This window comes from Abramis brama, assembly GCF_963993115.1.
Source record: "Abramis brama genome assembly, chromosome: 19".
In the NCBI taxonomy this organism is placed as follows: Eukaryota; Metazoa; Chordata; class Actinopteri; order Cypriniformes; family Leuciscidae; genus Abramis; species Abramis brama.
Window position 1 is genome coordinate 28,119,737 of NC_139981.1, and position 12,822 is coordinate 28,132,558.

General features: G+C 39.5%; 1 protein-coding gene across 1 annotated transcript in view; it reads right to left on the reverse strand.

Annotated features, from left to right (window-relative positions):
- mcu (mitochondrial calcium uniporter) overlaps positions 1-12,822 on the reverse strand; it is a 96,205-nt gene that overhangs the window by 10,025 nt on the left and 73,358 nt on the right. The window contains exons 3-6 of the mRNA XM_084093718.1: positions 9,464-9,527; positions 3,833-4,003; positions 2,633-2,737; positions 2,381-2,541 (exon numbers count right to left, since the gene is read on the reverse strand). Of these exons, the coding sequence (XP_083949844.1) occupies positions 2,381-2,541; positions 2,633-2,737; positions 3,833-4,003; positions 9,464-9,527 (501 nt within the window). The remainder of the gene's footprint in view (positions 1-2,380; positions 2,542-2,632; positions 2,738-3,832; positions 4,004-9,463; positions 9,528-12,822) is intronic.

Here is a 12,822-nt window from a genome sequence, read left to right on the forward strand (position 1 = left end):
ATACAATGCAAAAGAAACTGTAGTCCATTTAAAAGTCAGTGGAGCGGTCAATGCTTTCAATGAAATTGTTGTATGCGTTATTAGGTTAGTTTTGCTCACTTCTAATGCTGGAACAACAAAAAAAGAAAAAAAAGAAAAAACTCGAAAGCAAGTCTCAGTTGACTTGAGCAGAACTTTGCAATTACAAAATTAGCAGTATTTATGCAGCTCTCAGTGTGTAAAATGCCTCTATTCCACCATCAATCGACTGTGCAATTAGACTCTCAGCTTAATTATCAGCTGTCATCAGCTGTGATCAGATAATGTGTGTTAGTATCACTTTAGATGTTTCCTGCCTGTGATATCCCACAATCCTGTGTGTGCGATTCAGCGGTTGGTGAAACTAATGAGAAATGGAGTATATAAATTCATAAATGTCAAATTTTTACATACATTTTTAGATGTTCAGTAACCACAGCCAAAAACCAGAGATGCCTGCAAACTTCAAAAAGTTGCATTCATCTGAGGAGACAACCACAGAACCAGTGTACCATCCACTGATCCAAACAGCAGCGCATGTACACTGGTTCTGTGCTCGTCTCCTCAGATGAATGCAACTTTTTGAAGTTTTGGCTGTGTTCTTGATCATACTGGCTGTTCAACTACTGGATGCTATTAGGTTATTGGTAAACTACTACTGGCCATAGTTTTTGAAAATCTGATGACAAATAAGATGTTGGTTGATCTTGCCACTATACTGTAAATTTACATAACGCAGGGACACAAACATCAGCAGTTTATAATACATGTATGACTTGCATGTGGGCAGAGACGAATGCAGGGAAACCGCTTACAGTCACATTAACTTCTCCATTTTCTTTGACAGAAGATGAATCACGAGTCTACACTCCACTGTCTACACTTCAGCTGTCGCATCACATTTATGCTCATCACTGTGTAGCATTGCTGGATACAAATGGAAGCCTGAAGCTGCCAAAGAGTACCAAACATATCTGTGACTTTATATTGCACATGGCTATTAACAACTATTACTGCAACACATACTGTATATCTTGCAGCTGTTATTGTTTCTCGTGATTGCAAATTTATATCATTCTCCCTATGACTAAATATGACTTTTGAAACTGTGACTATAGCCCTATTCTGACGGTAATCGTTTCTTGTGGACTTCTGTAAAAACTAGCATGGCGCCTCAATGTGGCAATATATATGATGGTTTCTCATGCAGTGCCGTCTGAGGTCATGCACATTCAACAGAGGTCTCCTGCCTTGCCCTACACAGACTGAGATTTCTCTGGAATCCCTGAATCTTTTCACAATATTATGTAAGGTAGATGGTGAAAGACAAACTCTATTCAATCTTGCATTGAGAAATGTGATTTTGTTTTGTTTGACAATTCTCTCACAAAATTTGGCACAAATGTGCCGAGCCATGACCCATCTTTGCTTGCCCTTGGTGGATGCTCCTTTTACACCCAATCACGACACCCTCACCGGCTACCAATTCACCTGATTATTGTGGACTGTTTCAAAACTGCTTAATTTGAATATTCAATAATCTTTTCACTTTTATTTTGCCTCTATCCCAACTTTTTTGGAGTGTGTTGCAGCCATCAAAATCAAAATTTGTTTCCATTTACAAAATGCAATTAAGTTGGCCAGTGAGAACATTGGAAATCTTTTCTTTGTACTTTCGTCAGTTAAATAAAGGTTCAAGAGAATTAACAAATCACAGATTCTTAATTTTATTGGATTTTAGAAAATGTCCAAAAAAAGTGTACATCTTTAAAAAAGCAAACTTCCACGAAGCGACACAGTTACCGTGCGTACGGTGCTCAGCAGTGGTCAAAAAGGATTTAAATGGGGAATTTTGAATCGATCCCTTCTTGCAAATTCAGAGATGTGGATTTGGACGGCAGTTTAAATTATCACATGACCTTGGTGTGTGTCAAAAAACAATAGGTCATTCGGCCAGGGATTTGTATGCGATTTTGTATTCAGATAATAAAATCACTGACTAACCCCTGTAAATGTTGCAAATACCTTACGTCCCCATGAGAAACAATTACCGTCTGAATAGGGCTTTTGTTTCTTGTAACTGTAACTTTATATCTTGCAATGTGGCTTTTTCCGTAATGCAACTTCATTTCCTAAAATTGCTACTTTCATACTGTTACCTTTTTAATTTGTTTACTTAATTTGAGGTGGAAACGACTTCCACAGGACACCCGTGTGTGCCTACGTTCTTTTTGTGCAAAATAGACTAAAACTGTAAAAAAAAAAAAAATACTTTCAGAATGAGGGCAATAAATTAGTCCTGTTTTTGATGTCAACATGACACATTTTGACATATAACGTGACATTAACCCAAACAACGCACCTTCTCCAAGGGCTGGAGCTGCGAGTTGAGGTCCTCCAGTCGTCCAATCAGCTCTCTCTCTTTGGTGAGCTGATGCTCCTCTATGCGCAGAGCGCTGTAGAGCTGCTGCACCAAGAGCTTGACGTCGTTCAATCGTTCTGTATCCTCGTGAGGTAGCAGATCTGCAATGGATGCCAACAGAATATCAAAACTCTTCTGGACCTCTGCAAAGTTTTGCAAATAATGACCCAAAATGCAGCAGGGGACACTCACCTTTCCTGGGTGGCTGCACCAGGTGTGTTGTGTCATTTATGACTAGCTTAAAGCTGTCCATTAGTAAAATATCGATCCCTGTAGAGGACGCTATCCTTGCTCCATCTGCAGAGAGAGAAAGAGAGGGAAATTAGAGGTGTGAAAGTGTACAGTCTCTTTAACCGCAATCCTCTCTCTGAAATAGTTGTGAAATACGAGAGCCAATCTAAATGCTTATCACAAAGGTTTCCTGCTGTGCGTTAGTATGCTCATCAGGAAGAGAAGCATTTTCCAATCTGAGGTGAAAGACAGCAGATAACCTCTCTCACTCATCTACAGGCAAGAGAAAGCTCAAGCACCTCTCACACGGGAATAATTGAGCTTGAAACAGAGCAGACATGCAGTTTGCACAGAGAAAAAATGATTCATGTTCCTCAATTAGATTAAAGATGAACTAACAATTAAACACTTCAGATAAAGCCACAAGTTCATCTGCGATTTGTGGATTAAACTACAAAATGGAAACTTAATTTAATTTTGCCCATAGAACTGCGAACAATGACATGCACAATACTACAATTAAAGGGATAGTTCACCCAAAAGTGAAAATTCAGTTATCATTGTATTGTCTGTACACATACGTTAGAGGTATGCTTTTAGGGAGTAGGGGTGCTTTAAATTGATGTGACAGTAAAGATCTAGGATTTACTAACAGCTTGTACCAGCGCAAACCCTCTTTTAGCGTTAAAAAAGACACGCAGTGCAAAATGAGCGCTGAAAAGCCGTTGATAGGGTTATTTTTGCGGCTGACATTATTGCATATACAACATTTATGGGAGGAGAGTATTTAAATGAATCATGCAAGGTGATTTACTAAGGTTTGCGCTCGCCAATGTACTGGTGTTTGCGCCATTATTTACCGCCCCAAAAAAGCATGTCTTAAACCAGACGCTACCTGCTAGATTGCGTTGGTCGATTGTGTTCTTTAATTTAAGCATCTTCACGTCAGTAGATCATGCGGAGAACTTTCCTCTCCCATCAGCGCTCTTTTGGATATACGCTCACGCTAATTTGCCCTGTTTAGTAAATCTGCCCCTTAAAATATTACAAGCTGATTTGAGGCAGTTATTAGAGTTTTGCTGTACTTGTATACACAGTATCCACAGACAAATCAGCTTATAATGGAAAGAAAACCACAGCAGTGTCAGAGATGTACTGTACCTTCAGAGTAGATGGCGACTCTATCGATGCCCCTGTCCTCGGCCTGCAGCTGCTGAAGGAAAACACCCACTGTGTCGCTCAAGGGTTTGAGGGTGAACTGGCAGCGTTCTCGTCGGGACGGCAGACATATGGATATCACCGGCAATCCGTTCTGATACACCACCGTAACGTCTGCGGACACAATAGCCAAAGAAATGGCCGTTAGATGTGTAGTAGCCAAATCACACAAGCATTTTATGCATCCTTTGCTTAGCTATCAGGTGCCGGGCTAGACTGAGCCTTTGGATGAGTTTGAACTGTGCCACTGAAAGAACAAGTGCCAAGCAAGTTTCTTAGAATTTTAAATGGCAAAAGAAAGATTTGGAGTGCTGAGAGTGTGTATGGGAGTGTGTAAGGGACCGTAGAGGAGTTGATGGCCAACAGGGGGCAGTATTGTAGTGACAGTAAGGGGGAACAACAGGGCCTTGTTGAATGATGGGAGTTTTCACCACACGACTGCAGCATTACAACGGTCCTGCCAGTCAAGTTATGCCGATCTCCAGAGAAGAACAGCAAAGACGGTCACTGTGGTGTCATTAGATGTCATTGTAAATCAGTTTATTGTCAGTGCATCTCTTGTCCCTTCGAGCTGTCCCGTAGACTGTACAGAGCCTTTTGTAAGCCGTATTTGCCAAAGGGCTTGCAGCGTCCCATTACACTGTATACTGCCTCATTCCTGCAGTCGTTACATTTAAGGAGTCTGAGGGGGTCCGTGATGCTCTGCAGTGCGATCTGATGTCTGGATGATGAAGACTGGAGTCATCACTCAGACCCCTCACGGTGATGGATCCTACTCTTCCTAAATCTAAATAAAAAAAATTTCATTTTAGACAGACTGAGAAAATAAAGTGGCTGGAGCCTCTGTGCGATGTGATTCATATTATGAACTGGATGTGTCAACCTAACACATTTCCAGTGCAGACAGCTTCATTGATTATAATGGGAGCAAGCTAGTTTTATGCAGCTTCGCCGGAATGAATTCCTGGTTTGAGAGTGAGACCAGACGGTTAAAGGGGCTAGCGCAGAGCCATTTTCTTTCTTTCTCAGAACTGCCTTTTCACATCGAAATGAGCGCGACGAAAGATGGGTCAGCGGCTTTGGCACCATGACTCAAAGAGCATTCGTCAGGGGCATATGCAGGGCTGTAGTTTCATTCGAACCCTATGATTTCCACTAGGCAGAAAATGCGGATGGAATTGCAGAATCCAGTCATAAAAAAGGAATGAATAAATCAAAAGTAGGGCTATGCATGCATTTAAATCGAGATATACACTAGAGTCTGATTCTGTGAATACTATTAATATAAAAGACTATTTAAATATGAAGTCTGAATGTTTTGCGTGTTTCTGTGTTATGTTTCTTCGGCTGAACACAAAAGATGATATTTTGATGAATAGGAGTAACTAAACAGTTGATGGGCTCCGCTGACTTCCATAGAAGTGAGAAAATGATGACAGAATTTCAATTTTTGGGTGAACGTCTGTTGTGCAGCACTTAATACAAAAATGTATTAAATGAAATGCATCTTAAAACATTATTTAAATTATTAAAGTTTTATGTTAATATGTATTAAATAAATGGGTGGGGGGAGGGGGGGACTCCATGAGGCCTTATTTTATTCAGGTTGAGTTTCAGGGAAAAGCTTTAAACTAACTTTAAAATTGGAAGATTCATTTCAGCAAATTGGTTCATTCAAAAGGTTTATTTCAATGATCACTCAGGACCTTTTCTGTTTTATTAGCTGTATTGACAGTGTGTGTTCTAGTAAGATGTAATTCCCCTAATTGAGATTGTGCTGCTCTGATTTTAGACAATTTAATTAAAAAGACTAGATTAGGTAAATCTATTTGTAAAAAAAAAACAAAACCAAAAAAAAACAGCTTGAATGACATCAGAAGTATTTTGTTGCCTGGCGAGTTACAGTTATCTTCTTCAACACTGGTCAGGATTTATGTGTATTGAGTCTTTAGTGAGCCAGCTGAAGTACAGAAGATCCCAGACAGCATTAAGGCTTTGAATCAGCAGCTCTGATGCAGCGTGTCATGATCCAACTGTTATTAAAATCCGCTGTGAGGTAAATCACTCTGTCTTCAGTGCACAGATTTAACAGTCCGCATTCATACTCCTCTCGATGCGTTCACCTCTCCTGACCTGCTGGGTATAATATATCTAAGTGCCACAGAGATGCATTGCTCTCTTCATGCAGACTGACCCCCTCACACATCCAGTCAGATCTACTCTAAAGCATTGTACTTGTGGCAACAGAACTACATTACCCACAAAGCACTACACTGCCTTGGAGCCGTGCTGCGATCAAGGAGGTAGAGAGAGTGCTATTTATTAGCTTTCTCATTCATCTTAATGACAGTAATCATAATACATATCTGTTTTTGAATGCTCATAAATGGTGAACAGCATTTATATCCAAATAACGGCTAAGTTATGGCATTTAACAGCATGGGGTTAACTACACTAGCCGAAACTTGCATTCTTTTTGGAAAATGCAACAGAATGCCAAGTGAAGTCACATTTACAAAATTAAAAACCTGTGAAAATGTCAAATCAACTGCTGAGATGTGGGGTATATGTCATCCAGAAAGATGAGACAAAAAGTTTTAAGCAAAAAAAATCCTGTTTACATGCAGTAATTTTAATGTAAATGAATGAATCTAATCCGATTTCAGATTCTGAAAGTTTTGGTTATATGAACACCCTAAACTTTTGCAATCCGATTCATGTATTATTTACTTGTGCATTACAGGTATTCCAGTCATGGCGTACAGAATCAGAGAAGGCAACCCGTGATAATGTCATCGGAGCTGCCGTAAGCATAAATGCAGTTTCAGTCTTTTCTAAAAAGAAAGCTGACATTTATGTCAGAAGAGCTTTTTTAGCAAACAGTAAATATTCAGTCTCCTCCACTGGCCAGTTTGTAAGACACAAGACATAAATAAACATATGCATGTTCAAAAGTGTGCAAGGTATTTTTGAATCTGACTGAGAAAATAGTCCAATTCAAGCATTTAGATGCTTGATTTATTTCCTGTTGATCAGATTTCCTGTTGATTTCGGGTCTACAACACCCATTTCAATCCGATCGAAATTTTATTTGGATTGACCTCAATTGGATTGACTGAGGTGTTTACCTGAAGGCTTTCAGTCTGATTGAGCCATCAATCTGATTATGGATTCAATCAATAGCCTCTTTTGCATCGTCAGGCTGAACGGTTCAGAGAACTGTAAGAAAAAGGCCTGGACTTCACCCTGGACTTCTTAGCACGGTTACCCATACCCACGTGTATAGTGACATTGCCACTCAGGATTGGTCACTTGTCTGTTGCCTGGCTGCCAGTTTCTCTGTGCTATTTGAGTGAAGATAACGCAAGTTAATAATAAAATTAAAAGAAATATCTGATCATCCTCTATAACATGGTCGCTTTTTACATCTCATACCATCTGTAAACTCTTGCGTTACACAAGCAATGAGTGACGTATTTGTATTACATTCCAAAGATTTTCCCCACAGTGGAGAATAAAACCATATCCATACCGGCTAGGTCGGATCGGCACGAGTTAAGCGACAAAAACAGTTTGGCCTGACGGTGGAAAAGCGGCTAATCTGGGTGATTTGGGTACATGTAAAAGCAAATTACCTACATTACATACTGATAAAACCTGTTTGGAAAACGTTTGCAGAGACAGGTGTGTAAAACATGCTGTGTCCCAATTCACCTACTTATACTACGCCCTAAAAGTATGTACTCTTTTTGTGAAGAAAAAAGACATTCTTTTGAGTGTGTCGCAGAAGAGTAGGCATACTTTGGGACATACTGTCACGTCATAAAATTGCGTCTTTAACGGTTTCTCTGTCGCATCCCATCTCTGTAAACTGGCCAGTCATTCATCTTGTCACAGTTAAAATCCTCCGGATTCCATTTGAGAACTCTTTAATATTAATGCATAATGATGTATTTAAAAGTAAATAGCCAAACGGATCATTATAAAAATCCACATTGTTATTGCAGATGAAATATAACACAGATGACATTAAATAAATAATTTTTATCAGGTTAAACTTTGATTATTAGTCACTCAAACCTCACCGTCAGTCGCGCATATCCGCCATGTTTTGTAGGTTTTTTTAAACACTTTTTACTTGTGTTTGTAGTTCTGAACAGAATCGTCCTCCAAAATACAATGGGTTGTGGGCAATATTAGCCTTTAGAGTGCGCACGCATCCACACTTCGAAAATCCACCGGAAATAGTAGACCATCTGGGGACTTTTGACATACTCTTTTCAACATACTATGCTTTGGGATACACTTATTCTAATCTCACATACTATTTATGATGGATAGTCTGGACATTGGGATGCAGGGACAGTAAATGATCAGAACAATGCTAGCATTGCATAGTATCCTTTATTCAACTATACAGGGCTGCAGTCCGCCCGTGCCTATTTTCTTTCCGACCCGTACCGCAAATGACAACGTAAAAATGTTTCCACCCGTAACATCAACTACTAGCGGTTCATCCGTCGGGACTGTCGTGCAGGGCTCTGATACAGGCCTACAATCCTGAAGCTAGATCCTATGTAGAAATGGGAATTGCTTCAGACTCTGCAGTAGTGTCGATCAATGCCAGGTTCAGACTACACAATATTTTTGTCTGTTACGCTAGTCACTGAGTCAGATTATGCGATTTTGACTCTTAAACGTCAGACTACACGCTGTTTCCCGACTAATCATCACTTTTCATCTTTAACGATGTGCGCGATGAGTGGCATGTTATCTTAATGCTAAATCCAGTTTTCCCCAGGTTGCTGAAGGACCTCCGCTATTGTTCGCCAGCATTTATCTTTTTTCACTCTGTTGTGTGATGTTTCCACTCGAGGAAACATCATAAAGGCATAATTGCATAATTCCACTTAATGGCAATCAATACCAACGTCTCTCTTTCGTTTCACAATATTTGAAAGGTGTGTACGGAAGAGCTTCTGTGCTCCTATTGTTCAACTTCACAGATGTGATGGAACCCACCGTGGAGGACCGAAAAAAAATTAAACATGCTAGTCTTTCTGTCGTGATATTGTTGTTGTCCACCGACACACTATACGAAAATTGACTTATATCGTGTAGTCTGAACCCGGCATAACATTAGCTAGCTAGCTAACTAGTTAGTAAGGCATTTTGGGATATGTAGAGCATAAAAACAGTAGTAGATATAAAAACTTAGACTCAATTTAATTTGATTACACTTGCAATTGATACAATTAAGTATGTTACATTAAGTTACTCTTTGTCTTTTCTCCCAGATGTTCAAATATTTACTTAATTTCAATTATTATTGGTTGAGTATACGGTAAGTTCTCAGAGCTAGCTGGTTGGTTTGGTTCAAGGCTTTGAACTCTTTATTAAACAATTTTCTGAAATGTCTTAAGAGAAAACCGATGGAAAACATGCTTCTGAATCCCATAAGTAGGCGGTTACAGCAGAGCACTAGTTTGTAAACCTAAGTGAAAATCTCAGTGATGCAAAACCCCACATGTATTTCCATGTTTTTAAATAAACAACATGAACATGAACACTCACCTTCTGTAGAAGAGGATGAACACAGTAGTCTTTGACCCTGCCATGAGGGGGAGCCCTTCCAGCCCTACAACAAGAGAGAAAGAGAGAAAAGGAGGTAATTTGTTGTTGAATCTTAGTAAGCAGTACAGCTACACAAACATTCTTACTAAACTGCGTGCACAATCTACTCTGTTTAAATGATCGTAGACATTCCCCATTCGTCCAGGCTTGTCTGACTGCAGAGTGTGAGATATGACGGTGCTGAGATCACAGATGGGCTTTTTTCATTTTGAGCAGTTGCTGTATGCGTAACAGTGTGTGTCTGATCTAAAACAATCCTTTAGGGGATAAATGGAAATGTTTTGTCTTGGAAATGTGATGCGGGTTGGCACTGAGGAACACACTGATATTGAACATGTACACAAAGGATACACACAAACACTGAGGAGGCAGGAACCACTGAATCATGGAAAATGTGAAGCTGTTTGAACCATTTTGAGTTCTTATTTTTAACACTGACAAAGAACCGGTGCGATAAAGAACAAAAGTGACTGAGGTTCATACTGCTGGATAAATGAAACGACAACAGTAATCAGGGAATAGGGACTAGTTCAGGGAATAGTTCACCCAAAATGGAAATTTGGTTATTGTTTACTCTTTAATGTCATTCCAAACCTGTATGACTTTTTTTCTGTAGAACACAAAAAGTAAATTTTTATAGAATATCCAGATCACTCTTTCCAGTATAATGGGAGTAGAAGGGAACAGGGGTTGCCATTCTCCAAAATGACAAAAAAAAATTCACTGTAAAAGTATCATACAAGTGGCCCATATGACATTTTGTACTACATATCCAAGTCTTCATATGATAGCATTGTGTGAGAAACTGACTGAAGCCAGTCATTATTCACAGTTAATTTTGACAATCCGAGTCAGATCTATTCAACGAATCAACGAATTCAACGAATCAACTGAACTGACTGTATTGAAAAGAATGGCCAGGATGTTCTTCAAAAATTATTTTTCCATTTATGTTCAACTAAAGAAAGCACAACATGAAGGATGATAAATGATGCCTTTATACCCTATCCCATTAAAGGTGCAGTCACATTTACCATTGCTCAGCGAAATTTAGAGAGCGAAATAGAGTAAGTGGTAGTTGCGTAGGCTGTCAGAAAAAACTTTCAGATTTCATTAAAAAGATCTTCATTTATGTTCCAAAGATAAACGCATGTCTTACGGGTTTGGAAAGATTAATTGTCATTTTCGGGTGAACTAACCCTTAAAGTATATGAACTTTGAAAATGCTGCTTGCATTTGATGCAACAACAACATAAATACCAGAACCACAGAAAAAAAGTAAGCAAATGAGGGTAATGGACAGTAAAGTCTGACGGAACACCCTCTGTCTCAAACCAGCAGTTGGGCGTTTCTGAAGTGAAAGGCAGCCAGAAGGGAACCACATGCTTTGAATCCAGGGAAAAAACATCACATTTTCCACTGTGCCTCTGGAGAGCACAATTACCACAACGAGCGAGACAAATATAGAGAGAAAGAGAGCAGAGAGAGAGGGGTTGTGGCCAAATTGAATGGGGATTCTATACTGAGATCATGTGAATTCAAGGGACCTTTGCCACACACGGCATTACGAGCAAACACACAGTTTGCGGAGTTAACAGCAGCAGTGTGTTTGGGTGTAGAATGTCCGGAGATGTGCAGTTTGTGTCCGACTAGTGTGAACTGGTCTGATCCATACTCTTCTGTCAGCGTGTTTCGCAAGCCGCTCCATGTCTTCCTGAAATAGAGCTCTCGACATTTCCACCCACGCATCACGCATCTACACACGGACTCTCCTCCCACACACAGAGCCCCACTAACCTGACAGCATTTATACGCACAGCGGATTTACTCGCGTCGAGTCACTTGGGGTCCAGCAGTCAAACCTCAGGGCTTGTAATGGGATGGTTGCTTGTTCAAACAGGGAACAAGTGTGGAACAAGTCATTAACTATCAGCACTGTGCCCTTGAGCACTTGGTTGCTCCAGGTGGATTGTCCCTTTAGTATATTCGCTTTGGCTAAAAGCGACTGTTTACTTGCTCCTACGGTAAGCAAAAGACTCACTCTATTGTAACACCACGACCTACATGCTTAGATGCAAAACACAAGGGACCAGGTGCCAGCTGAACCAGCTGTTTGTAAGTTACACCTAAGTCTAAATTTGACGTAAAGGGGCACTTAAGTTACACCTTACGCAATATAAATTTTTTTTGCATTGCACTCTTAATCTTAGTTGAAATGTAACTTTAGTTTACATATAAACTAAATAAATACAGAAACCTCTGACCAGGAGTAACGGTTGGAATAAAACAGCAGATTGACTGAAATGCATCAGTAAACTCTTGTTTTTACCTGACAGGCATTTAGACATGACATTTACAGTCATTCACATTTTAAGACAGAGAATATTATGTCATTTCTTGTCATTGTTTTGAAGAAACAAAATAAAAAAAAACAAAATATTCATGTTTTTTTTGTTTCAGTAATTATTAATTGGGCCTTATTAATTTTGAATACAGTTTCTGAATGTTATTTACCAATTGCTGTATGTCATTCATGCTTTATTGTATTTGAATGGAAGCATTTGTACTGTTAGTTACGTGAGGCAAAAGAAGTTAGAATCACTGATAAACTGACATTCACAGCATTTTAACACAATGCTGCTCACGTATTTGAAGGCAGCTACTGGATAACCCATGGTAAATGTCATGTTATAGGCATTACTTTATGGAGTGCTTATGAGCTACTAGTTATGTTCTGCCTTAAGAGCAAATGTTGCTACTGAATAAAGTACAGAGTTAGTTACAAACTAGCTAGTAGTTACTAAGGGCCAGATTTAATAACAGCTTGAGCCAGCGCCAAACCCTCTTTTGGCATTAAAAAACTACTGGCAGGATTTACTAAAGACACACAATGAAAAATTAGCGCTGAAACGGCGTGGACAGTTATTTTTGCAGCCGGCCTTATTGCATAGGCATTTGTAGGAGTTTTCCTTTCAGACACAAAATTTATGAGAGGAGAGTATTTAAATGTTTACGCTAGACACACACTAAGATTTACGCTAGTCAATTCACTGGTATTTGAGTCATTATTTAGCTGAGTCTTAAACCAGATGCCGATACCAGAATAATTTGTGCTGCTCTTGGTAGATTGCGTTGGTCATAATGGATCCTGGCACTGTGTTCTTTAATTTGCGTGTTGTCAGTAGATCAGACACAGAACTTTCTACTCCCATCTGCGCTTTTTGGGAATTGCGTTCTCACACTAATTTGCAGTATCTGGCCCTAAGCCTCTAGTGTGAACTTTATGTTCCAATTTATTT